The sequence below is a fragment of the Capra hircus genome, chromosome 29, assembly GCF_001704415.2.
Source record: "Capra hircus breed San Clemente chromosome 29, ASM170441v1, whole genome shotgun sequence".
Taxonomy (NCBI): Eukaryota; Metazoa; Chordata; class Mammalia; order Artiodactyla; family Bovidae; genus Capra; species Capra hircus.
In genome coordinates this window covers 40147123-40172042 of record NC_030836.1, presented here as the reverse complement: position 1 = coordinate 40172042, position 24920 = coordinate 40147123, and the positions used below count along the sequence as shown (strand labels likewise).

The 24920-nt window shown below is 53.5% G+C and overlaps 1 protein-coding gene across 6 annotated transcripts in view; it reads left to right on the top strand.

Moving 5' to 3' along the window:
- Positions 3134-24920, top strand: part of VWCE (von Willebrand factor C and EGF domains) — a 30921-nt gene continuing 9134 nt past the window's right edge. For 2 of the 6 annotated variants that reach the window (XM_018043090.1, XM_018043088.1), the window contains exons 1-15: positions 3134-3743; positions 6450-6544; positions 6667-6756; positions 7103-7231; positions 9509-9625; positions 11568-11684; positions 12558-12686; positions 13889-14331; positions 14414-14507; positions 15957-16039; positions 17662-17749; positions 19492-19577; positions 20746-20863; positions 21716-21781; positions 23536-23628. In XM_018043090.1, the coding sequence (XP_017898579.1) occupies positions 3634-3743; positions 6450-6544; positions 6667-6756; positions 7103-7231; positions 9509-9625; positions 11568-11684; positions 12558-12686; positions 13889-14331; positions 14414-14507; positions 15957-16039; positions 17662-17749; positions 19492-19577; positions 20746-20863; positions 21716-21781; positions 23536-23628 (1858 nt within the window). In that variant the 5' untranslated portion in view covers positions 3134-3633. Of the gene's footprint in view, positions 3744-6449; positions 6545-6666; positions 6868-7102; positions 7232-9508; positions 9626-11567; positions 11685-12557; positions 12687-13888; positions 14332-14413; positions 14508-15956; positions 16040-17661; positions 17750-19491; positions 19578-20745; positions 20864-21715; positions 21802-23531; positions 23629-24920 lie in introns of those variants that run through there. The other 4 variants (XM_018043089.1, XM_018043087.1, XM_018043091.1 and 1 more) reach the window with 3 other exon arrangements.

Below are 24920 nucleotides of genomic sequence, written 5' to 3'. Positions count from 1 at the left end.
AAATACAGGAGTAGGGCACATTTGGGGTTCACCCTTCTGTTCAGCAAACAGAGCCGGTCTTCTTTCAGCTCAGTGGGTCAGAGTGTCCGGGCCCACGTTTCCACCAGTGATCCAGTGGGAATAAAGGCTGCTCTGTCCCAGCAGTGGAGCGAGGTTGATCCCAGGCATATTGGCTGGCTCCTTTAAGACCAGCCTTTGATACAGTGTCAGGAAAATTGTGGTTTCAAGTTCAAACTGTGGTTTGGGGGAGATTCTAGCTTAAAAGGAAAAGAGCAAGGAAGCATCTCTGCTTTGGGGGTCTTTGGGATTAAGTTTCCTTCCCTGGAGGCATTCCTTGAGTTTCATTACTGTTCTTTTCCCCTTACTCTCCTGGGGTTTCTGAGGGTGGAGGATAAGGGTCTTAAGGGAAAAAATAATCATCTCTCAAAAACCACAGTTTGAACTTGAAACTCAACACTGTGATTTGAATTCTTCAAGTCATGGTTTGAATTGAAAAGGCCTGCTCCCATGCCAGAGACCAGCTTTAATGAGGGAGGCAAGCAAAGGCCTCCAGATTGTGATTATTTAAAAAATTTAATCCTAGATGGGAGAAAAACAGAATGTGGCAGGGTTATTATTCTGGTGCTTCTCAGTGGTTTGACCTGCAGCTGCAGAGACCTGCCATGTTCAGGAGAAGGTTACTACCGGTGGCTTCAGTCTTCACTTTGGAAACCAGAGTGCATGCAGCTTTTTGTTTCCTACAATCTTGGGTATATTCACTCTGGATTGAATTCCAGCAATCCTTTAGAAACTGACATCCTGCTGCCACACTCCCACATCCCCTCTTAAAACCATTAATCACCTCTCCCGGGGTGAAAGGTTGCCTTTGGAGCTTTGCTGCAGCCAGCTGGAATGGCTCCTCTCCATGTAGGCGCTGATGAGCTCGCCTCACTCCCGGCCTCTGCACGAACGGACCTTTGGGAGAATAATAGAAACACTGACTCATCACATGACCATTTGGAAGGGTCACAAGCCAGAGGCCTCCTTTCTACAGCCAACAACAACTTGAATCCTCCACCCTCGGTGGAGGGTCCCTTTTGTTACTGAGCAGCCACAAGCCACAGAACCGGGGAGGAAATATTGAGGAACCATATGGGCCCAAACTCGTCCTTGAGGATGAATGATTTTAAGTGAGCAGCTCTCCGGGTCCAAAGTTTGAGAAGCCTCGAGGTCACACAAACCAAAACACAAAACAAACAGAAAATAGTGAAAACCAAACTGAAGAGGTGAACTTGGTATGACGAGCAAGGTGAATGCCATAAGGTCACAGAAACAGGAAATGAAAGAAATGTCAGGGGCTATTTAGAAAGTCGTTTCTTTCAAAATTCACCGGTAGGAATTTACAGATTTAAATATCCTGGGCTTCTCCTGTCGAGGGTAGGTAAGGATTTTCTTTCTACACAAAGTTATATCTCGGTCATTGCGGCTGCCCACTGACCCAAGTCTGCCAGACTTACAGGGTGAGACGGAGGGGCTGGAACTCCATTAAGTAGTCAAGTTCAGAAAGGAGGTAGCTGAGGTGTGCTGGAGCATGGGAGAAGATGGCATGAAGGGTGACAGGTGTGTAAAGAAAAAACTGTTCTGTGCAAATGTGTTGAGAATCTGTGTGTAGCTTCTAGATCCAGGAACACAGAGCACCTGTTTGACACTGATGGTGGTCTAGATAGGAAAGATAAGGACGGTGGTGTGATAGATTTTGCAGGCTCGAATGAAGGAAGAGTTTTCTGTTTATCCCTATTTAATAATTCAGGGCTATGGGATTCCCCTGGTGGTCCAGTGGCTAAGACTCCATATCCCCAAAGTAGGGAGCCCAGGTTCCATCCCTGGTCAGGGAACTAGATCCCATACTCCACAACTAGGACACAGCGCAGCCAAATAAATATTTTTTTAAGAATGATATCAGGGCTAGATTTCTGACTATGTGCCCACTGACAGTGAGCATCGAAGCACTTTGTGAGTGGTAGTGAGGGATGCAGTCCGAACTGCAGAGGGGGAAGTGCACCTTTGATGTTTAACATAAAGGAAAGATGCCCTAAGACTCTGAGGGTCCTCAGGACTCAGAATGGACATAAATATGGAAGTAGCATTCATTTCCAATACAGAGTATTTTGGCAACCTATTAGCTGAAAACGTGTTGCTTAGATGGGTCAAACTAACAGGATGAGCTTATTTAGTCACTAAGTCATGTCCAACTCTTCTCGACTCCATGGACTGTAGCCTGGCTCCTCTGTCCACGGGATTTCCCAGGTAGAAATACTGGATCGGGTTGCCATTTCCTTCTCCAGCAGGGTGAGGTAACCACCCTGAATTGAACATCTGCAAAAACTCAGCCACACAGGTTCAGGTAAGGAGATCAGCTTAGCAGTTTGTGTTCAATAACAACAAAAAGACATGACAACAAAGAGCACCGGAGGCTTCCCTTTACTGTAAATCTTATGTAAGGAACTGACAGCTTCATTGGGTTGTCGAAAAGGCCAAGTAATATCAGGCTGTGTTAATAGAAGTATGGCATCTGGAAGGGAGGGGCAAGAATCCAGACCACTGTTGGCACCGTGTTCATTTGTGGCCACCAATGTTAAGGACCTTAGTGACAGGCTGAGGTCGCCAGTGGAAGGGCGACTGCACAGGCAGAACCAAAGGCACGGGAGTTATTTAGCTGGCAAGGAAAAACACTTCCCAACAAATGAGAGTTACTCAAATTGGATTGGGCTGCCCTCTGATAGGTAGTGAGACCTTCATCCCCGCAAGTGTTTAAGTAAAAGCTGACCGATTGGGTCTGGGTGATGAGGGGAGGTTCCTGCCCAAAGCTGAAGGTAGAATTTAGTCAGCCTTTCAGCTTCCTCCCAGCCGGATGATTCTGACTTAGGTCCACCACCTGCTCACCACCCTCCTGCCTACCATCTCTCGACTGGCCTGGGGCAGCTGCTGAAGGGGACAAGGGGAGTCTGTGGGTTCAAGAGCCGCTAGAGCCCCCAGTCAGGGAGCAAGGGAGCCCACTGACCGGCGCACCCAGGGAGGGTTAGGGTGCAAACCTGCTGGTAGGCTGGGAGCTAGCCTAGAAGTGCCCAGCAGCGAAAGGGCCCAGCATCCCACCTTCTCGTACAACACAGGTATCTCGGGCTCCATCGCGACCAGCAATTCCTGGGGCGCGCAGCCTCCAGCCTTGTTCCCGGAGTCTCTTTCCTCCCTGGGCCTCCGTCTCACGCCCACAGCCCTTCGCAGGAAGCCGACTCCCAAACCCGGGCAGGGGGTGTGGGCCGAGGACGAAACCCCGCCCCCAGGGGTCCCTGATCTTTGCCCCCGCCCCGGGCTCCGCGCCTCCCCGGGAGGCCACCGGCGGGCCGGCGGGCGCCGCTGCCTTTTGTGTGTTTCGTTTCGAGGTGCGAGAGACCCCCAGCCGTTCGCCGCGTCCCCTCGCGGCCCCCGGAGCCTCCTCTCGGCGTCCCCAGCCCCCCTGCTCGGCTCCGCGTGCCAGCTCGGGGCTCGCTGGTTCGCTCCCCGCGGCGCCAGGAGGAGGGGCGAGGGCCCGCAGCCCCCTCCCCCGCGCGCGGCGCCGGAGCCCAGCCGAGCCGGGGGGACCCGCCGCCGCCGGTCATGTGGGCCGGACTGCTCCTCCGGGCCGCCTGCGTCGCGCTCCTGCTGCCGGGCACCCCGGCCCGCGGCTACACCGGGAGGAAGACGCCGGGGCACTTCGGGGCCGAGAGGTAAGCGCCCCGCACCCCTCCTCTGCGCCTTTGCCGGAGCGCCACCGGCGCGGAGCCCCGAGGCGCGGAGGGGCGTCCCGGAGCCGCGGGTCCGGGCACCCGCCCGGGGCACTGTCGGCGCGGGCGAGCCTGGGAGGTCGGGACAAAGGGACAGCAGCTTGTGGTCCGGGCGGGTGGTCGTCCTGCGCCCCTGACCGGGGCTGTCCTGACTGGGATCTGGCGGGGGGACCGGAGACCCTGACGCTAGGCGAGCCCTTCTGAGTACCGTGGAGCGCGGATCCCTGGCCAGGGGGCTGGGGACATACCAGCTAGTCTTAGGACTGGCGCGCTTTTCGCTCCCAAACATACCCGTGGCTCTGCCTAGGCAGTGCCTGGCCTGCCCCGCGGCGCTGGCCGCTCCGCGACGGGGGGCTTTGCCTGCGTCCAGGCTCCGTGCCCGCCGTGGACCTTGGAACCGCCGGGGTCTCTCTAGGTTATGTTTCGGTTTCTGCCAGTGTGTGCACGCGGCCGGGGGTGGGGTGTTTCTCCCTTTGCTCTTTCCCGATTGATGTCTCCCTCCCCTGTGTCTCCTCCTGGGAGGGCCGGGTCGCCGCGGGCGGAGCGCGTGTGTGCGTGATGCTCAAAGCGAGGGAACACGGTGTCAGCGGGCGGCCTGGCCCGCGGCCACGGCCTCGAGGGCGGGGGGCGCGCAGGGGGGCGGCCCCGCCAGGCTCGCACGTGTGTTCCGCAGCCGCCGCCAGTTCCTGCTCAGATCCGCCCCGCTCCGCCGGCGTGTCAGAGCCCTGCTGCCTGCCACCTGTGTCCCCGTCACCGCCCGCCCTCGGCCCCTTGGGGCGCTCTTTCCCTGCCCACCTGAGGATGAGGCTCCAGTGGCCTCCCGGGCATCCTTCCATCCGCCGCTCTGGTGGCCCCCCTGTCCCTTTGAGAGCCCCATCTGAGGAGCCTCCTTCTCAGGCTGCTGCCATAATCGCTCCCGCGAGGGCAGCGGGTGAGACATCCCTGCCGCACCCCCCACCCCCTTCCAGGGCCCCTGCTGTGCGATGACTTCAGAGAGGGAAAAAGCTTTTGGAGGCTCCAGGGACAGTTTTCTGCAGACGTTTCTGTTTTACCCTGTGCCCAGAGTTTCCCTTTCCAGAATACTTGTCACTTTTGACACTGATTATTCTCCAGAAGACCAGACTGACTGTCTTTCCATCCATGTCCCCAGTGTCTGCTGCGCATCATGGATGCTCTGTAGACTGCCTATTGCTGTTGTTTAGTCCCTAAGTCGCGTCCAGCTCTTTGGGGTCCCAAAGGCCCCAGAGGAACCGTCCAGGCTCCTCTGTCCATGGGATTTTCCAGGCAAGAATACTGGAGTGGGGCGCCATTTTCTTCTCCAGGGAATCTTCCCGACCCAGGGATCGAGCCCGAGTCTCCTGTCCTGGCAGGTGGATTCTTTCTCCCCAAGCCACCAGGGAAGCCCGTAGACTGCCCGACTGGCAGGATATTCCCACCAGTCTTCAGTCTCGGGCAAAACACTGTTGGGGGAGATTTCTTGTCCCTATTCTGTTGGACTAGGATCCCAAGTTCAAACTAGGCTGGGCTTCATCATCCTCTGCCCAGCCCAGAACCAGTTCTTGTCATCATCTCTGACCCCTTCCAGGCCCATGCACATGCCGCTCCTGCCTGGAACATTCCTCCACTCTCACCGGCTGCCCCCATTCTCTCTCCAGCCTCAGTTGAGGAAACCACTCCTGTGCCCCCTGGGCCTCCCTAGCCTGTAACATTGTGGCACTTGTTGTTATACATGGTTCCTTGTCTGCCCCTTGAAGGAGGAGAAAATGGCTTGTTCATGGCTGGACTGCCTCGCCTCACCCAGCCTTGGGTACACTGGGTTCCCCTTCACTCCCTTGAGCATCTCACCGGCGCACCTCTTCCCCAGAGATGTCACCTGGGGAATGACATTTCACCATCTCCCCCCTCTTCTTTTGTTATCCCTTCTCAACCTTGCCCTCAACTGCCATTGATTAAGCACCTACTATGTGCCAGATGCTGCCCTTGGTGTGGAGTTGAGCAAGAAGATGAAGCCCCTGTCCTCAGGGTATGGTAGGGGAGCCGGGGAGTGAGTACGTCAATAAACTAGGGAGTATTGGGTTGGCAAAAAAGTTTAAGATGTTAGGGAACAAACTTTTTGTCCAACCCAATAATTCACTGTCCCAGGAAGTAAGTGTTATGAAGCAGAATAAAGTGAGGTAAGGGTGCACAAGTAGGGCCTCTCTGAGAAGGTGACTTCAGCAGAGAGACTTTTACAGGAAAGGGGGTGCTCTGTGTGTGTGTTTGGGGAAGAACCCTCCTGATAGGGGAAACTGCAAGTGCAAAGGCCCTGAGGCTGTCGTCCCTGGGGTTCTTCATCCATTGCAGTCTTCCCTTCTCAGCTCTGAGGGCCCGCCTTGCTCTCAGAGCAAGTGTCCACATGACAGGCATATACAGGCAGCTAGTGTCTGTTCTCTTACAACTTTGTCTTTGTCCTGCCTCCAGGAGGGACAGACCGTCTCGGTCATTTTTCTTTGGAAACTTCTCATTGTCCATTGGGGGTGGAGGTGGGGGTTTCCAGAAGTGTTGGTTGAGTGACTTACTGACTGGCTGGGAGGCTTTCACTGCCCAGGAGATGAATCCTCCCCCGACCCCCAGGACAGAACATGGAAGGTACTCTCTCCTCTCTTGCAGACGCCGGCTGGGCCCCCACGTCTGCCTCTCGGGATTCGGGAGTGGCTGCTGCCCTGGCTGGGCGCCCTCCATGGGCAGTGGGCACTGCACCCTTCGTAAGTGCCTGTCCCTGTGCCCCAAACGTCCTCCACAGCAGGGTGCGCCTTCCCTGGGCTGGCCTGAGGGGCAGGCTGGGGGGCTCCAGCCCCGACTCCCTCCCCTGTGTTTCCCCTCTCAGCCCTCTGCTCCTTTGGCTGTGGGAGTGGCATCTGCATCGCTCCCAATGTCTGCTCCTGCCAGGACGGAGAGCAAGGGCCCACCTGCCCAGGTAACTGGGGGCGCGGGCCCTGGCTGATGGGAAGAGCTCTGTTTACACTGAGACTGTGCCGGGCACTGGGCAGTTGTGCCCTAGCGCATCATTTTCAAACGACCCTATGAGGTAGGCATTCTCATTCCCATTTTATAGATGAGAAAACTGAGGTGCAGAAGCTAGTGGCTCGCCCAAGGTTACATGGCCAGTAAGTGGCAGAGCTGCATTTAAACTCAGTCCTGTTTGCTTCCAGGGCCCCCTTCCCTACAGAATTTAGGAGAAACCGGGTGAGGGGGGAGCGGTGGAGGGGGGGCGGCTGGGACTGCCGCATGGTGCATGCTCACAGGTGTGGTGATTTTTTCAGAAGCCCATGGACCCTGCGGGGAATACGGCTGTGATCTCACCTGTAACCACGGCGGCTGTCAGGAGGTGGCCCGAGTGTGCCCCGTGGGGTTCTCCATGACCGAGACAGCGGTTGGCATCAGGTGTACTGGTGAGAGGCCTGGGAGCAGCAGGGAGAGGCGGGTGGGAAGGGGGTCTCCTCCCTGTCGTCCGAGGCCAGTCTCCTGGGATATGCTGGAGTGAAGCTGAGCTGGGAGCAGCTGTGAAGTCTGGAAGTGGGCATGTGGGCAGCTGATAAGGAATCTGCCCCTTTGGCTATTCCACAAATACCTATCAAATGTGTCTTAGGGACCAGGAACTGACCTGTGGTTGGGGTTATGCGGGCGGTCTCTGCTCATATGTTGCTTCAAGATATAGTGCAGGGAGGTGAGTAAGGACAGTGACAGTCCCACCTAATGGGATCATTACTGGAGGAGTGCACAGTGCCGGGCCCACAGGGGCACAGGGAACTGGGGCTGGAGGTGGGCTGGACCGGAAAAGACTCCCTCGAGAATGTGACATTTGAATGATGAGGCAGGATAAACTCAATAGTTATTTTGTAAAAGTATTATTTGTTCATGATTCAAAAAATTTCCTATAGGCCAAGTCTGTTACCTTCCCCATAGATGCTACTGTGACCAGCTTCTTACTTGTCTTTCCAGAGAGCTTGCAAGCCACCCCCACCCCGACCCTTGTGCCTTTTTAACATTTTGTGAAAATAAACATTTCTTCCCCTGAATATAAAAATAAAAAATAACTTACTTTGGAACATTTGGAAAGTAAAAGAAGGGTATAAAGGGGAAAATAAACATGTCCCAGAAGTTCCTACCCAGAGATATTTGTTACTAAGATGAAGTTATTTTCTTTTCCTGCCCTCGTCCCCTGGGTCTGTATGTGTCCTTGCGTGTGTGGGACTGTGTGTCAGGCATGCCTCTCTGTCTGTCTTATAAAATTGGGATCATACCTTATCTATCACTTTCGTTCGTTGGTTTTCTCACTTTGTTCTGTGAGCAGGAAATATTAGTAGTCCTTACAACATCACTTTTAATGGCTGCAGATGTGGTTTCTGTAATCTAAGTGCCTACTTCTGTGCTCTCCATCCTTAGCTTGTCTGCAGTGTTTGGCTGCTATGAGTGATGCTGCAGCAAAGCGGCTTCTAAAGCGACCTCTCTGATTACTTCCAGAAGGAAGACTATGGGGTCAAAGGTCTCATGCAGGGGTTTTGGTGCTTATTCCTCCCCCACCCCCTTCCCCGCCTTTTTCGGAAGGTTGAAGTACTTTCCAGACACATTTCTCCTTGCAGAGGCAAACTGGACTAAGGAAAAGCCAGAGACCAATGTCAAAGCAAGTGCAGGGCAGGGGAGTCACTGGGGTGGGATAGGGTGAGTCAGGGGGGATGTCTTAGAGGAAGTGGGCATAGTCCCAAAGTTGCCTGCTGTGGGAAGAGCAAGAAAGGAGAATGGAGGGGACCAGTAGGCATGGGGACCAGGGGTGGAAGGGAGACTCAGGTGGGCAGAGCAGATTGGAGTGGGAGGAGCTGACCTCGTAGGTCTTCATGGTTCTGAGATAGGAAGGGATGCTTTGAAGCTGGGTGTTGGGGGGGGTGGTTCTGTCTCTCAGCCCCCTCCCCCGCCAGGCTTGAACTTCCCTAAAGCACTATTGGCTCCCCCTGGACAGAAGCCTGGGGGCTCCTTTGTGCCCCACAACTGAACCTTAACCCACCACCTCTCCACCTCAGCCTCCCACCAGACTGTCCCCCGCCCCCCAACTCCTCCACTTTGTTCCCAGTGCTTCCTGGAAGCTCCACTCGACAGCCCCCTTCTTGATGCCACCTGGTCCTCTCAGCCCATGTCTCCTCCATCACACACCTGCTGTGCGGGGCGGCCCCTGGTGGGGCACATACATAACCCCTGCCCCACACTGGCCTCTCGTGGGTGTGCGTCATGACTCCTGTGTTCTCAGGCTGCAACCGTCTGGAGAGCCAGCACTGTGTCTTAGTCACATTCGTGTCCTCGACAGATCCCTTCCAGGTCCACTGCATGCCAGCGGTGCTCCACAAGAACTGAAGGGAATTTAATCAACCTTCCTGCCCATTCCCCTGGCCTTTTTGGGGTTGCCTTGCAGGTGGAACTGTTGGAAATGGTTCTATTTCAACCAGTCTCTCCCGTCATCTGTTCTATGTGGGTCAGAAGAGGCCTGGCCCCATGGCCTCTTCTTTCTTGGACTGGGGGCCCCTAAAACCAGAAGATTTACCTAGTGTCTTCTTTCTTCCTGGGGTGGCAGTGGGGCACGCCCCATGTGGGCTCAGGGTCCTTGTGGGATGCAGTCCCTCCCCACAAACAAAGCATGTTCAGAGTGAGCTATGCAAGAGTGTTTCCTCTCTCCCCAGACATTGATGAATGTTTAAGCTCCTCTTGCGAGGGCCACTGCGTGAACACGGAAGGCGGGTTCGTGTGCGAGTGTGGGCCGGGCATGCAGCTGTCTGCAGACCGCCACAGCTGCCAAGGTGAGCGGCTCTGGGAGGGGTGGTGAGGCTGCATGCTGTCGCCACAGCTTTTAGGCTCTGATGTGGACCTCGAGCCCCTGCCAGGCCCAGCCTGTGCTCTCCAGGCATGACTGCATGTCACCTTCACCACAGTCCTCTAAGCGAGATGCTGCGCTCTCTTTTTTTTTTTTTTGCCTGCATCTCTTGGCATGTGGGACTTTAGTTCCCTGAGTCGGGAACACAAAGTCTTAACCACTGGACTGACAGGGAAGTTCCAGGAGATGGTGCTCTCATCCTCACTTTATGGATGAGGCTTGCCCAAGCCATTCCGACAGCAGGAGGAGGGGGAGTCAGGTTGCATGTCTGACACTAAGGCCTTCGCTCTGGACCACGACTCAGTAGAAACTGCTGCTGCCATCGTTGCAGGGTTGGGGGTAGGGGAGGGAGAGGCAGGGGGAAGGGCCAGGGGCAGGCGGAGCAGGCTAAGCAGAGCGAGGAGGCCACTGAGACGAGGGAGGGCTGAGGGGACAGGGCTGTGACACATGGGGGTGTGTCATGTGCAAGGCCATGCTGTGATAGAGTCACCACCTGCCCCTGTGCTGGGCCAGGCTCTGGAGACACACAGCCAGTAGAAAGCATCCTGCCCTCCAGTGCCCCGCCTGATGGAAGGGGAAGAACAGTGAGGTTCTTCAGTGAGGTCCTCATGGCTCTTCTTCTAAGGGCACTAATCCCATCATGAGGGCCCAACCCTCAAGACCTCATCTACCTCCCAAAGACCCCACCTCCTAATACCATCACATTGAGGGTTAGGGCTTCCATACATGAATTTGGAGAGAATGCAGTTGAATAGCACTTGGTCGTCAATCTGATGAGTGCCCTGCCTGCCTCTCCCCAGTACATGAACAGACACACATGTGCCCTTATAGAGACAGAAGGATAAGAGATGCAGGGAGTTAATAGTTATTCAAATCCTGTGTTCCAGGCACCACATTAAGTACTTAACACACATTTTCTCATTTCATCCTCAGAACTGTCCTATGGAGTTGGTACTGTTTTATTTCCATTTTCCTGGTAGAAATAGTGAGGTTGAAAGAAATTAATTTGGTCAAGATCATATTAGAGTTGAGATCTGAACCCAGTTATTCCTCCATCAGCTTTTTCCCCCTCAACAGTCCATCTTGAAGATATTTCCACATCAGGGTCAACAGATTTGCTTTATTCTTGTCAACTGCTGCCTAGTGCTCTGCAGTGCAAATATCTCATAGTTTACTAACTCTTCTCTTATTGATGAATATACAGATTATTTTCAGTTTTTTCCTAATTTCAAACAAAATTGAAGGGGTGGCTTGGGGAGACTTTGACAGAGGAGGTGGTATAGAAGCTGGGTTTTGAGGTATGCGTAGGAGTTTTCCAGCCAGACAAGATGAGAAAACATTCTAAGCAGATAGGAGAACATGTGTAAAGGAGGAGGGCCACAAGAGCATGGTGCATTTGGAAAATGGCCAGAATTTAGGCCAAAGTAAAGGTGAGGGGGAAGGAGGGAGCTTGGAAAGGCAGCCCTGGGCTTGTGAGCTATGGTGTAGCATTAGTACTTGTGGGAGCCTTGGAGAGATTTTAAGCAGCAAATAGCCTGATCAGAGGCACTCTTTGTCAGAACTTCCTGGAGGCTGTGTAGAGGGTAGCTTGGGAGGAGCACAGGGGGAGGCAGAGAGACACACAACACTGTTGTTATCCTCCAGACCAGAGACAAAGGTGCCCTGGGCTAGGATATGGCAGTGAGGATGGAGAGAAATGGGCTGGTCCACGGAGAACTTTGGAGTTGATAGACTGGATGTGGGTTTTGAGAAGGAGAGGGGTTAAGAGTCTGGTAGGAGATGGTGATGAGAGAGGTAGGTAGAGAGGACTGTATGTTTCCAAAACCCCACAGGGAAATGAGCTCCAGCCATGTCCTGTTCCCTTCCAGACACTGATGAATGCCTTGGGACCCCCTGCCAGCAGAGATGTAAAAACAGCATTGGCAGCTACAGGTGTTCCTGTAGAACTGGCTTCCATCTCCATGGCAACCGGCACTCCTGTGTAGGTAAGGGCAGGGACCCTGTTGTCTTCATATTCAGGTTGCCAATCAGGAAGACTGACAGGGTGAGCCCAGGGACAGGGAAAGGTCAACAGTCTGGACCTCCTTGGTTCCCTGGAGCCTGCAATCGCTTGAGCCTTTGCCAGAGCCTGCCTTGCCCTGGGGTTGGCGTGGCTCCTGATGGAAGACCCTGTCTTGGACTTTTCCTGGCCACATGCCACTTTCATCCTGTTATGTTCCTCTTCCACCCTCTCCCAGATACACCCCAAGGATTCCTCTCTGCTCACCCATTTTCTTGGCTGCCTTTGCTCCCCTTGGTAAATAAAGCACGTTATGTCTTGGTTCCTCTGGTTTAGAAGGAGACCCCTGTTTTCTCAGCCCATTAGCAGAAATTTCCAGAAAGGGATTGGCATGTTTGGCTTGAGCTTGGCTCATGGGTTGAAGGTGGGGTCCCATGGGCCTGAAAAAAGACCTTGTTCTAGCAGAGTTGGGTGTTTGTCCTGAAGCCTGCCCTGAGCAGTGCAGTGATTTTTTTGAGACTCTTTTTTCAGGAGGGCCCACAGCACCCGATGCCCAGCACTGGGATGGTGGAGGGTTAGGAGCCGAGATTCCCAATGGGGGCCCATCCCCACCAGCCAGCACTTAATTGCTGCTGCACAGTGCTGGAGTGTGAGTCACTGGTGCATCCATTAAATGCCTACTGGATGTACAGACCTTCCAAGGGGACCAGCACTAGACTTCAGCCCCATTCCCAGACATCTGAGTCACGTCATCGCCCTGGGGCAGGGAGACTTCCCTGGTCTTTTGGGCTAAGAAGTGGAGGAAGGATAGCTTGGTAGCCCCGACAAGGCAGCCGTCGGTAGCGAGGCTCTCCCTCAGATGTAAACGAGTGTCGGAGGCCCCTGGAGAGGAGAGTCTGTCACCATTCCTGCCACAACACCGTGGGCAGCTTCCTGTGCACCTGCCGACCTGGCTTCCGGCTCCGGGCTGACCGAGTGTCCTGTGAAGGTGAGCGCCTGGCCCCGCCCCCGGCTCTAGGCCCCGCCCCCAGCCTCTCCCTGCTCTCGCTGAGCGCGGGAGACGCGGTGCCTCTTCCTTCCGCAGGAACTTTTTTTCAGTTCATCTTTGTTATTTCCACCACCGACCTTTCATCTTCTCTGTCTCTTTCCCCTTTACCCATCCTTCTTTTATTTTCTTTTCACTGTTTCCTCAGCCCTACTGTTTTCCCCCAAATAGTAAAGGGAAAAAAACCCACCGAAAAACAATCAGTGATAGAGAAGCCTTTGATGTAGGAGTCCCAGTAACCTGGGCTCCGCGGGACACTTCGGACAGTGTGGGGTCAGTTCTCTGCCATGCTTTAACAGCGTGCCTGTAAACGTCTGAGTAATATCGTGTCAATATCCAAGGCGTTCTGTCTACTCCCGGGGCCAGTTTTCCATGGTGTGACTGCCCGTGTTGGTCTGAGCTTGGCCACCCAGGTTCCCCTTCCCTGCCCAGCCTGTTTTCTCCTGGGAGCACTCTGATTTGTGATTCACCCTTTTTCCTCTTACCTTTGCCCCACATTTGCCTCCTGTCTCTCATGGTGGTCGGATCTCTCTTTCAGATTGTTGGGCAGTCCATCTGCAGGGAAAATGTGCACTTTCCTAAGCATGTATGTGAATGTGTGTGTGTGTGTGTGTGTGTGTGTGTTGGAGGAGGCAACATCTTGTAAGCTGGCCTGTCTAGGGTGGGACCAGAGAGGACCTTGGGCTCTTCCTTCTCCTGAGCCTCAGCATCTCCTCGTGGGAAGCCCCATCTGGGTAGGGGAGCAGGGGAGACACTGCCAACCTGTCGGGACACAGAAGTAGGGAAGGGTCATTCCCGGGATGGATCCCTGAAGGCTTCAGGGATCCTGAGTCTCCTCTGTGGCCAGCGAGGAGGGCAAGGGAGAAGACTGATTTTGCAGTGGCCGAAGCTTCTGACTGCCAGCATCACCAACTCATAACTTCAGTCTGCTTGTTTGGTACTTTTTCATCAATCTTCTCTCCTGATTGTCACTGCAGCCCCATTAGTCTGAGGTTGAACTGGTGGCGTTAGACCCATCCTGCTGATGAAGAAACTGACCCAGAGACGTTCAGCGCCGTGTGATGGTGGCCCCGAGTCCACGCCCTGCGAATCGCGCCTCTTGCCCCTGCTGCCTCCTTCCAGACCCTTCTGTGTTTCTGTTTCAGCTTTCCCCAAAGCTGTGCTGGCCCCGTCTGCCATCCTGCAGCCTCTACAGCGCCCTCCTAAGATGCTCTTGCTGCTTCCAGAGGCAGGCCGGCCCGCCCTCTCCCCCGGGCACAGCCCTCCTTCTGGGGCTCCAGGGCCCCCGACTGGAGTCAGGAGCACACGACCACCACCTCCCTCGCCTGCACTGTCCACGTTCTCCCCTTCCGCCCCGACGCCGCTGCTGTCCACCCCGGTGGCCACCCCCGTGCCGCATCCCTCTCTGCTGGGAACCCTCAGACCTCCCGCACAACTCCAGGAGAAGACGGCGGTGACCCCTCCCTTGCCCAGGGGCCCCGAGACCACACGGCTGGCACCAGGACCCTCTGCCTGTTGGCACCTAGGGGCCACGTATGAGTCAGGGAGTCGCTGGACAGAGCCTGGCTGTTCCCAGTGCTGGTGTGAGGTGGGTGTGAGAGGTCCTTGGGGTTTCCCTGGTCTGGTGTCTGGGGCCTCGTGGTGGCTGGAACTTCCGTTTCTGCTTCTAGGATGGGGAGGTGACCTGTGAAAAGGTGACGTGTGAAGCTGCTTGCTCCCACCCGATTCCCTCCAGAGATGGAGGGTGCTGCCCATCGTGTACAGGTGGGAGCTGGTCCAGGGAAGGCTGTGAGTTTCCTGCAAGGTCCTGCCTCTTCCTTTTTCCTGCCTTTCTGCAACTGAAAGACAGTTATTTAACTCTGATATATCACCTGAAGGGTGATCCCTGGGCCTAGCCCGGAGAGCTTCTGATTTAGCAGGTATAGGATAAGTCCTGGGAATTTGCATGTCTCACAAGTTCCCAGGTGAAGCTAATGCTATTGGTCCAGGACCACACTTTGAGAACCACTGGTATCTGTGTTCCCAAGGGGAAGGTTTCATCTTAAGGACATCCTTTTTTAAGCTTTATTCATTCATTCAGCAGGTTTCTCCATATCCAGTTTGCAGTCCCCTCCCCTGTCCCAATCCCCCTCCTAACTGCAGGAAGAGTAATTGTTCATAAATGGTATCACTTTCCTGATTCCCTTCCACTATCTGCTGACAATTTTTAAAATTTGCTTTCATTGCTGTCAGGATAAAGACGTCAAATCTTAACAATTCCTTCAGCAGAGTGCTTTAAAACTCACCCTGCTCAGGAATTGCGGGCTTCCCGGGTGGCTTGAGTGGTAAAAGAATCTGCCTGCAATGGGGGACACCTGGATTCTATCCCTGGGTCAGGAAGAGCCCCTGGAGAAGGGAATGGCTACCTATTCTGGTATTCTTGCCTGGAGAATTTCATGTACAAAGAAGCCTGGCGGGCTGCAGTCCATGGGGTCGCAAAGAGTCAGACACGACTGAGCAAATGTGCACATGCGTGCACGTGAATCGCTGGGGATCTTGTTAAAATGCAGATTCTCATTCAGAAGCTGTAGAGAGGGGCCTGAGCTGCTACATTTCTGTGAAGCTCCTGGTGATAAGATACTGATGCTGCTGCACTTTGAGCAGCAGTGAAAAAGTCTTTCTAAGGGTGACAATGAAAATGCAACTCGCTGATTTTCTCAACGATGATTGTTATCTTTTACTGTTGTCTCTACGGTGTACTAAGCCCTAAATGTCAGTTGCTGTCTACATTACATCTGAGGCTGTGGCTCCTTCCAGGTTCCCTGCGGGGCATGTGGTGGTGTTTCCATTTAACAAAAAAGACAACCGAGTCCCAGAGAGGTTAAGTGACACATCCAAGTCCAAGACCACTCAGGTGGCAGGCCAGGTTTGGAACCTGGGGCTGTATGGCTGCCTTTCTTGCCTTATGCGAACAAAGGGCCATACTTTCAACACAGTTCTGGGCTAATCAGACATGAATAGGACCTTCCCAGAGCACTGTAAGTGGGTGTCTCCTGTGGTTTTCCAGGGGTCTTAGGACCCCACAATTCTAAGTACCTAGATCTGGCCACTGCTGAGGCATCAAAGCCAGTGAGAGAAGGTTCCAGGTACGTTATGCCTGAAAAAGGAACGAGACCTCCAGCTTCCTCTCCTTTGAAGAGGTTTGATGCCTCCACTCCTGTTTGTCTTTCAAAGGCTGTTTTCACAGTGGCGTCGTCCGGGCTGAAGGGGACGTTTTTTCACCTCCTAACCAAAACTGCACCGTCTGTGTCTGTCTGGTGAGCATCCCAAGCTTCCTGAAGCCTCTTGGGTGTTTTCTTAACCTTTGGGGGCTTTAGAGGAAGAGGGAAAGACGGGATGTTAAAGGTGAGCTAGTTGAATGGAGGGAGAGCTCTTAGGCTGTGGATTTGGGTTGGAACTTGTCACAGTTAAAAGCGTGGGGGATGAGAAGGCAGTAGTCTGTGGGGTCAGGGAGGCTTCTGCTGAGCAGAAAAGAGCCAACAGGCAAACAGGGTCCATCTGTCTGGGAAGGGAAGGGGAGGGTACTCCTTCGGAAACTTCCTACCAGGGAGGCTGTTTTTCTCTCCAGGCAAAATATTTGCCAGCACAATAAAGGTGTCCACATGGGGAGGGAGAAGGCCCGTTACCAGACTCAGCTTGTTAGTGTTTTGCAAGAGGCAAGTGCACTCCTCCAAGAATAGTTACTAAACTCCTACTATGTGCCAGATGCAATCAGGTGCTGTCCTGAAGACTGGCTCATGAGCACCCAGTGCACACAAGTCTGGGGGCTTGGTATTTTCCATCTAGTTCCTCACCCGAGGCTCCTGGCAGCTCTTCAGGGTTGGCTTTACTGTCCCCATTCTACAGATGCAAAGACTGACGCTGGCAGGTGGCAGAACTGGAATCTGAGCCAAGGTCTGTCTGCATCCAAGCCTAGGCTCTGCCCACCAATCCTCACTGCCTCTGGTCGTCTTTCAAAGTGGCCCCAACCTGGCAGGGATGACGGAGCTGCAATGTCAAATGAGGGAGGGTGGCACGTAGACCGCTACCACCACCCTTACTGAGCCCTTCCCATGTGCCACACTCTTGTAGTGACCAACTACTTCTGCGCCTGATCGCATCTCACGCGATCCTCAACAACACTGGAGACAGAGGCTCAGAGAGGTGATATGCTCTGCCCAGAGTAGGAGGAGCAGACTCTGGGCCTCAGGTCTGGCTGACTCCAAAACTGGGGACCTTTTTTTGGTCTTAGCTTCAGTTTTTGAAAATTGAATTTTAATTCTCTGGCCAGTATCAGTGACTTGGTTCAAAACTCAGATGCACAGGAACATGGAGTAACCTCTTCTTCACTGCCTAGCATCCTTCCAAGAGCTTCCGAATGCTATAGGAGGGAATGGCATGGGGGCAGTGCCATGGGAGGGGAAAGTGCCATGGGGGACAGTACCATGGGGGGCAGTGCCCCTGGAGGAATGCCATGGGAAAGAATGGCATGGGGAGGCAGTTCCATGGGAGGGAATGCCGTAGGGAGATACTATGGGGGTAATCAGTGGGGGGCAATGCCATGGTGGGGAAGTGCCTTGGGGGGATGCCATGGGGAACAGTACCATGGGGGTCTAGGCTCGTCCATTTTCGTGAGGAAGGCAGCATGCTCTGCTTTCTGTTATGCCCCTCATCTTGGAAAGTGGGATATTGGAAACCAGTACCATAATAAACCCTGCTACTGGGTCCCTGCCTGCGTCCCTTGTGTCCATGGTGGCATTTAAAGGTCTCGGATGGCTTCCTTTAGGAGACTTTCGTGTGGGAGAGGAGTCCTGTGGGTGGTGTGAAATAGGGAGTGAGCTGGTTCTGATGGGCTTGATGGTCCATCCTCCTCTCTCCATGCCACCTCTCACCTCCCCAGGCTGGAAATGTGTCCTGCATCTCCCCCGAGTGTCCCCCCGACCCCTGCCAGGCCTCCCCGAAGTCAGACTGCTGTACTTGCATCCCAGGTAAGGGACTCTGCAGGATGAGGACGGCAGCGTAGGTGGGGGTGGAGGGGTGTACTTTGAGTATGTTTTTTTTGAGGGGGAATGAGCACAGAGGATGAGATGGTTAGATGGCATCACCAGCTCTATGGACATGAGTTTGAATAAGCTCCAGGAGTTGGTGATGGACAGGGAAGCCTGGTGTGCTGCAGTCCACAGGGTCACAAAGAGTCGGACACAACTGAGCTACTGAACTGAACTGAACTGAGCGCAGGAGAGAGCAAGGACTTTGATTTCTGCTCTAGAAACTCAGATTAAGTGAAGCATTTTAGGGTGCTTTTTTTTTCTTTTTTGCGGCACCACCTGGCATGAGGGATCTTAATTCCCCAGCCAGGGGACCAGGGATCGAACCTGTGCCCTGTGCATTGGAAAGTGAAGTCTTAATCAGGGAAAGTATAGTCCCTCGGACCACCAGGGAAGTCTCAAAGTGCCGGTTTTAATTGATCACCTACTGTGTACACAGCAGTTTGGATGCTAGGTTGGGCTCAGAGCCTGGCCTGCCCCCAGACAGGGGTGGTGCGTTCAACACTGACAGGAAGGGGTTTGGGTCCACCCTTGGCATGGCTCTGCCCTGACGCTGGGAGGGGGTCTCCCTTGCCCCACTCATGAGTTGCTTCTTTGTTAAAATGGGCTTCTCTTTCCTGAAATGACGTCATGGCTGTCACTGCTGGCTCTGGGCTGCTGCTGTGTGGGGTGCTTGCCAGCCCTTGATCTCATTAATCCCTGTGGTGCAGCCCTGAGGGAGTACTATTCATAGCTCCATTTTATGGATGAGGAAACTGAGGTTCGGAGAGGTCATCACTGCCCAAAAGCACATGCCAGTTAGTAAAGGAGCAGAGCTTGCTGTCAAGTTTACCTGACTTCAGAGCTAGTGTTCTTATTAAATACTGCTTTTCCTCTTAACTTTTGAATGTTATTTTTAGTTAAAACATTTTTTGAATAGGCAATATGCTCCCTTTGAGGTAGGAACTGTTAACCCCATTCTACAGATGAGAAAACTGAGGCTTAGAACTTTAGTATTTTGCCCTTAGCGAGTTGAGAAGCTAGGTTTTGAACCCAGTGCTCTCTGACTGAACCCAGGTGGAGCCTGGGCCAGTTTTTAAGGTTGTTTTTTTTTTACCATCAGGGGTGAGGGATGTTCAGATAAGATGTTTTTACTGAATCCTCCCCAACCCTATCCAGGGAATGATGGCATTCCCAGACCTGGCTGCAGGTGTCTGGGGCCTTCTTTTTTCATTTCTTCTTTTCTCTTACTCTTTTAAATTTTTTAAAAATGTGGATCATTTTTAAAGTCTTTATTGGATTTGTTACAGTATTGTATCTGTTTTATGGTTTTGGTTTCTTGGCATAAGGCATGTGGAATCTTAGTTCCCCAACCAAGCATTGGACCTGCACCCTCTGTGTTGGAATATGAAGTCTCAACCACTGGACTGCCAGGGAAGTCCCACTTACTCTTTAGTTATTCAGGGCTTCCCTGTCTTCTTGGTTAAGGACCTTATTTTGTGTGTGCTTCATTCTCCATCAGTTTTTAAGCACCGATCTAATTTTATTTATAGTTGAGGGTTTGGAGGGTAGCAGTGGTTGGGCTCTTGGGTTTGGGCAAGCTGTGGAGTATTGTAGGGGTGCATTTTCTTTCCAGAGACCCCCTTACCTGTTTCTTTAGCTGCCCAAAGACCTTAAGCTGTCTCTTCCTTTTTCCTCCACAGTGAGATGCTATTTCCACGGCCGGTGGTATGCAGACGGGGCCGTGTTCAGTGGGGGTGGTGATGAGTGTACCACCTGTGTCTGCCAGGTAGGGGGCTGAGTTGGTGGGTGACGGGCAGGGGCACAGGACTTTCCCAGGAGCCCTTGACTGGGAGAAGGGAAACCGAGTCAGGAAAGAGACTAAAGGGACCTTAGCATTCCCCAAGGCCTTCCCGCAGTCTCCTTGAAGGTTGTCCTTCAGCGTTGTTATTATAGAGCACCTACTGTGCACCTGGGACAGTGCTGAGTCTTGGGGCCACAGCTGAGCACGGGGCAGCTTCGGGCCCCTTCATCAGGAGGCCCACAGCTAGGCGGGCAGTGGTGTGCCTGGCAGAGGGCACAGTGTGAGCAGAAGGCAGAAGGCGGGAGAGAGTATGGCATAGTCTGAGGCCTGGTGGTGTCCATTCTGGCCGGAGACCAGATGGCGAGAGGAACTGGAGATGCAGCTGAGGCAGGGATCCTGTTTGGCTGGGTTCCAAGAAGCAGGGCTTGGGGTGGGCCTCTTGTGTAAGTGGTTTTCTGGCAGTGGTGCTCTCAGGAGGAATTGGCCAGGGAAGCAGGCCAGGTGGTGAAGGGGCCACATGGAGACGGGGTCTCGGGCTGATCCCATGGGGAGCTCTGGAGTGGGAGGACACCAAGGAAGTGGGTATGTCCAGAGGCCAGGGAGCTGGGCTCTTACACCCCCAGCATCAGGTGGTTGTATATAGTCCCTTGCTTCCCAGGGAGTGTGGGGGGAAGGAACGCGGAGGACACTATTCCCATCGGCCAAGGGCAGTGCCTAGGGGACCGACAGGGTCTGTATGTGGGGGTGACAGCCTCTGCTTCAGACTCTGTCAGGAAAGGCTTTGCCTGCCAGGCAGAGGGTTTGGACTTTGCAGAGGTGTCGGGTTTTAAGTGATGGAGGGGTGCCATCAGATTGGTGCGTGAGAAGGTTCTGTGGCTGCATGTAAGAGTGGGTTGGAGTCAGAGCAGAAAGCTGTTGGAGAAGCGAGGGGAAGAGATGCTGGAGGCTGCAGCTGGGGCAGCCTGGGACCCTGCAGCCACACAGTCGACATGTTCCAGGGACCCTCTCCCAGCTTGGCCCCCAGCCCCCAGGGAAGGACTCACCCTTCCTTCCCGTCTTGCCCCCTGGAGATCTGTCGCTTTCAGGGCAGGAGATGGCAGCCTGCTGGCCTTCTCTTGCCCCTCCCTGGTTCATGCCTTTGGTTCTCTTCCAGAACGGGGAGGTGGAATGTTCCTTCACACCATGTCCGGAACTGGACTGCCCCCGCGAGGAGTGGTGGCTGGGCCCTGGGCAGTGCTGCTATGCCTGCAGGGAACCCGTGCCCATGACAGGTGAGGGCCACCCAGCCTGCATCCCAGGCCGCACCCAGCACCAGGCCTGGAAGCGGAGAGGGGGGAGGCTGAGCTTCACCCGCTGAGACTCGTGTGTGTGTATGTACTCTGTAAGCATGTGTGTGTGTGTGTCAGTGAGTGTGTATGTTTGTGTGTTTCAAGTTTGTATATGAGTAGCATCAGTGTGTGAGTTTGTGTACATGTTGTCTGTGAGGGCTGTCTGTGTTTCATTGAGTATAGTTGCTTTACAATGCTGTGCTACTTTCTGCTGTACGATGAAGTCAATCAGCTATATGTATACATATATCCCCTTCCCTCTTGGACCTCCCTCCCACTGCACCCCCTGTTCCACCCCTCTGGGACATCACAGAGCACCGAGCTGAGCTCCCTGTGTTGTGCAGAAGATGCCCCCGGGTATGCACCCACATATATGTCAGTCCCAGCTTGCCCCACCCTCCCCTCGCACCCCGTGCCCACATGTCCGCTCTCCATGCCTGCCCTGGAAATCGGTTCATCTGTACCATTTTTCTGTCTGTGTGTTTCTGTCGTGTGTCTGTTGTACCCATATGAGCGTGTCTCTGTGTGTGAATGGGTGTGTTCATGGATATGTATGGACGTGTACATTTGTGTGTGTGTGCCCGTGTATACCAGGTGCATGCTGCGAGGGAAGAAATTGCCTAACACGGGGAGCCAGGCCGCAGCTGCTGGGGCAGGTGGCTGCATGGACACAGTGCGAGTGAGCGGAGTCATCTGTCTGTCCTCACCGGGCAGTGCTGTGGGTCCCTCGGGCAGCAAGACCACCCCTTGGCACTTCTGCCCACTCGTCCTTTCTCCCCCGCTGCCCCCCGCCAGGCTGCTCTCTCGACGACAACGGGGTTGAGTTTCCGGTTGGACAGATCTGGTCTCCCGGTGATCCCTGTGAGTTATGCATCTGCCAGGTGAATGACAACCTGCGCGCCTTCAGCTGCTTTCCCCGCCTCCCTGTCCCGGCCAGCGCAGCTGCCCCTGCAGAAGGCGGCCACGTCAGGCCCTGTCCCCGTTTCCCTTCTGTGCTGTCGGCTCCTGTGTTTGTAAAAGAGCTGGGATCCAGGTTATTTTGTCCTCAGTAGATTTTCAGGACGGCAGAGCTCGGCAGTCTGTCTTAAGAATGGAATGTGACCCATGGTGCATGTGAGGGGACCCGCTGGCCTAAGGAGTCAGAACTAGGATTTGTGGGAGCAGGTTTTTCCTGGACAGGATTAACAAAGGGAGCCAGGCAGCCCGAGGCCCAGTAGCTCAGGCCTTTTCTGTGCAACTGTGATGCTTCCTTCATTAACATCAATCCTACGACCTCACCTCTTCAGAAATGGATAAGGTTAGGGTGTGTGAGTTTGAGAGTCAGATCAACAGAAATGCAAGCACAGCTGTTTACCAGCGCAATCGTTTTAGCCCCTGTTTGAGTATAGTTGGCTTTCCTTTCTACTTTAAAAAATATTAAAAAAAATTTTTTGTCTGCACCATCTGGCATCTGGGCTCTTAGTTCCTGACCGGGGATCGAACCCATGCCCCCTGTAGAGGAAGTGACAAGTCTTAACCACTGGACCTCCAGGGAAGTCCCCAGTTTCCTCTCTACTTTGAAAGAATTTTTAGTCCCTTTGAATTTTATTTTTTAAAATGAGGTCCCTGCGCTGGCTGTGGGCTTCCCAGGTGGTGCTTGTGGTAAAGAACCTGCCTGCTAGTGCAGGAGACATAAAGGACGCTGGTTCGATTCCTGGGTTGGGAAGATCCCCTGGAGGAGGGAATGGCAACCCACTCCAGTATTCTTGCCTGGAGAATCCCACTGACAGAGGGAGCCTGGCGGGCTACAGTCTATAGGGTTACAAAGAGTTGAACACGACTGAAGCTACTCAGCATGCACGCACGCACTGACTGTGTCATTGGTATTGCTGGGGGGTTTGGTAGAACCTTGGTTCTAGCTGCCCAGGCCTTGGACTCAGCATCTGCATTTGAATCCCTGGGTGGCTTGGGTGCACACCAGCTCGTGAGAACCACGGCCTTCACATCCTCTTGATGCGCCATTTGTTAAAAGGCCTTAGACTCTTAAAAAATTTGGAAACGCTTCGTTGGAATTAGAGTGGGGAGGAAAGTTACCTCCGCTGCCTTTTTCCTCCTTCAGGAGTGGTCTAGGGCACTCATATTACAAGAAAATCACACAAAACTTCAGCTTCTTTTGAAAGAAAAGAAACTGTGTATGGTGCTTTCATCTTCTGAAAGACATTTCCAGTGGAATAGCTTTCTATAAAAATGGGATTTTATTGTACTCCATAGGTTTGGGATGAGCCAGGGTTTCAGGGAAATGCTGAGAGAAGAATTTGGGTGGGGTCGTGGCACAGCCTTGGCTGTTGGGGGAAAACGATGGGAAGCTGAGGAGACCAGAACCCCAGCTCTGACCTTCCCCCTCTGGGGTATGGGAAGGCTTTCTGGAAGGCTCAAGCCCCCTCTCCCAAGTAGCTGGTTCTCTTTGGGGGAACCCTGCCACCTCCTAGCTGCATTGCGATGCCCCTCAGGCCAGGTCCTGGCCAATTCGCAGCACTGCCCTTTCTTTTGGGGGGCTGGCAGGGTGGAGTAGGGTGGGGAGGTGGGGACTGGTGGGCAAGTGGGGTCTTGGTGAAGTTATTCCTTCCTCCAGGCAGATGGCTCAGTGAGCTGCAAGAGGACAGACTGTGTGGACTCCTGCCCTCACCCGATTCGAATCCCCGGACAGTGCTGCCCAGACTGTTCGGCAGGTAATGTTCTGTCTTGGGGTGGGGGGGCAGCACAGAACCCCTGGCCCCCACATCCGGGCTCACCCTGCCCCAGGCTTCTCTGTGCAGAGCACCACCCCTGCTTCATCTCTGCTTGTCCTTGCAACAAATCCATGGGGCAACCCTATTTTAGGGATGAGGAAACTGGGGCTCAGGGACGGAAAACAGTTTGCCCAAAGGAAGCTCCATCTGGGTGCTGGAAGCAGATATGGAGATGCGCAGAGCTTGCAGCCTAGGTGGGGTGATAAACAAACATCCCTGTGAGACAGTTGGAGAACAGGGAGAGGAAATTAAAGCGATCTTTCATATTTTAAGAGTGATTTTCACCTTTTCCATTATTTCACAAGTAACATTTTGTTATAGAACATTTAGAAAATACAGACAGCAAAGGAAAAAATTAAAAAGCAGCCATTACCACTTTTACCTTTATGGTTTTGTCTTTCCAGTCTCTTTTCATGATATAACATCAGTATCTATGTATCTCTATAATGTATCTATAACATATATTTATATGTCTATCATGTCATAAATATATAGCATATCATAGATATATATTGCATATTTTTTCTTTTTTCTTCTTTTTTCTTACTGTGCCACACAGCTTGTGAAATCTTCAACCAGTGATTGAACCAGTACCCTTGATAGTGAAAACACAGCGTCCTAGCCACTGAACTGCCAGGGAATTTCCTGTATAATTTTTCTTATAAAATGTTTCTCTACTGTCCCATCACCTGCTTTTTTATACTTACTTGCGTGTGATAAAGGGGCTTCCCTAGTGGTTCAGATGGTAAAGAATCTGCCTGCAGTGCAGGAGACCCAGGCTCAATTCCTGGGTTGGGAAAGATCCCCTGGAGAAGGGCATGGCAACCCACTCCAGTGTTCTTGCCTGGAGAATCCCGTGGACAGAAGGGCCTGGTGGGCTACAGCCCACGGAGTCACAGAGAGTCGGACACGACTGAGTGACTGACATGGGATAAATATCAAGGTGGCCACCCTCGGGCGGGGCCTCTGCAGGCTTCGGGAAGCAGAGAGGGGAGCTGTGGGGGACCCTCCTGGAGGGTGGGATTTGGGGTTTGGCTGAGTGCAGAGGAGCAGACAGGGTGGCTGTGGCACACAGGTTGGTTGAGTCCCCGAGTCCTTCATCCTGATCCTGCCTGGTGAGGGGTGGGAGGAATGGCCCCCTTGCCCAGGTGAGAACCCTGAAGTGAAGACACTGTGATCCCTTTGCTGAATCCAGTGAGAAAAAAGTCAGCAACCGATCCAGGAGTGTGTTC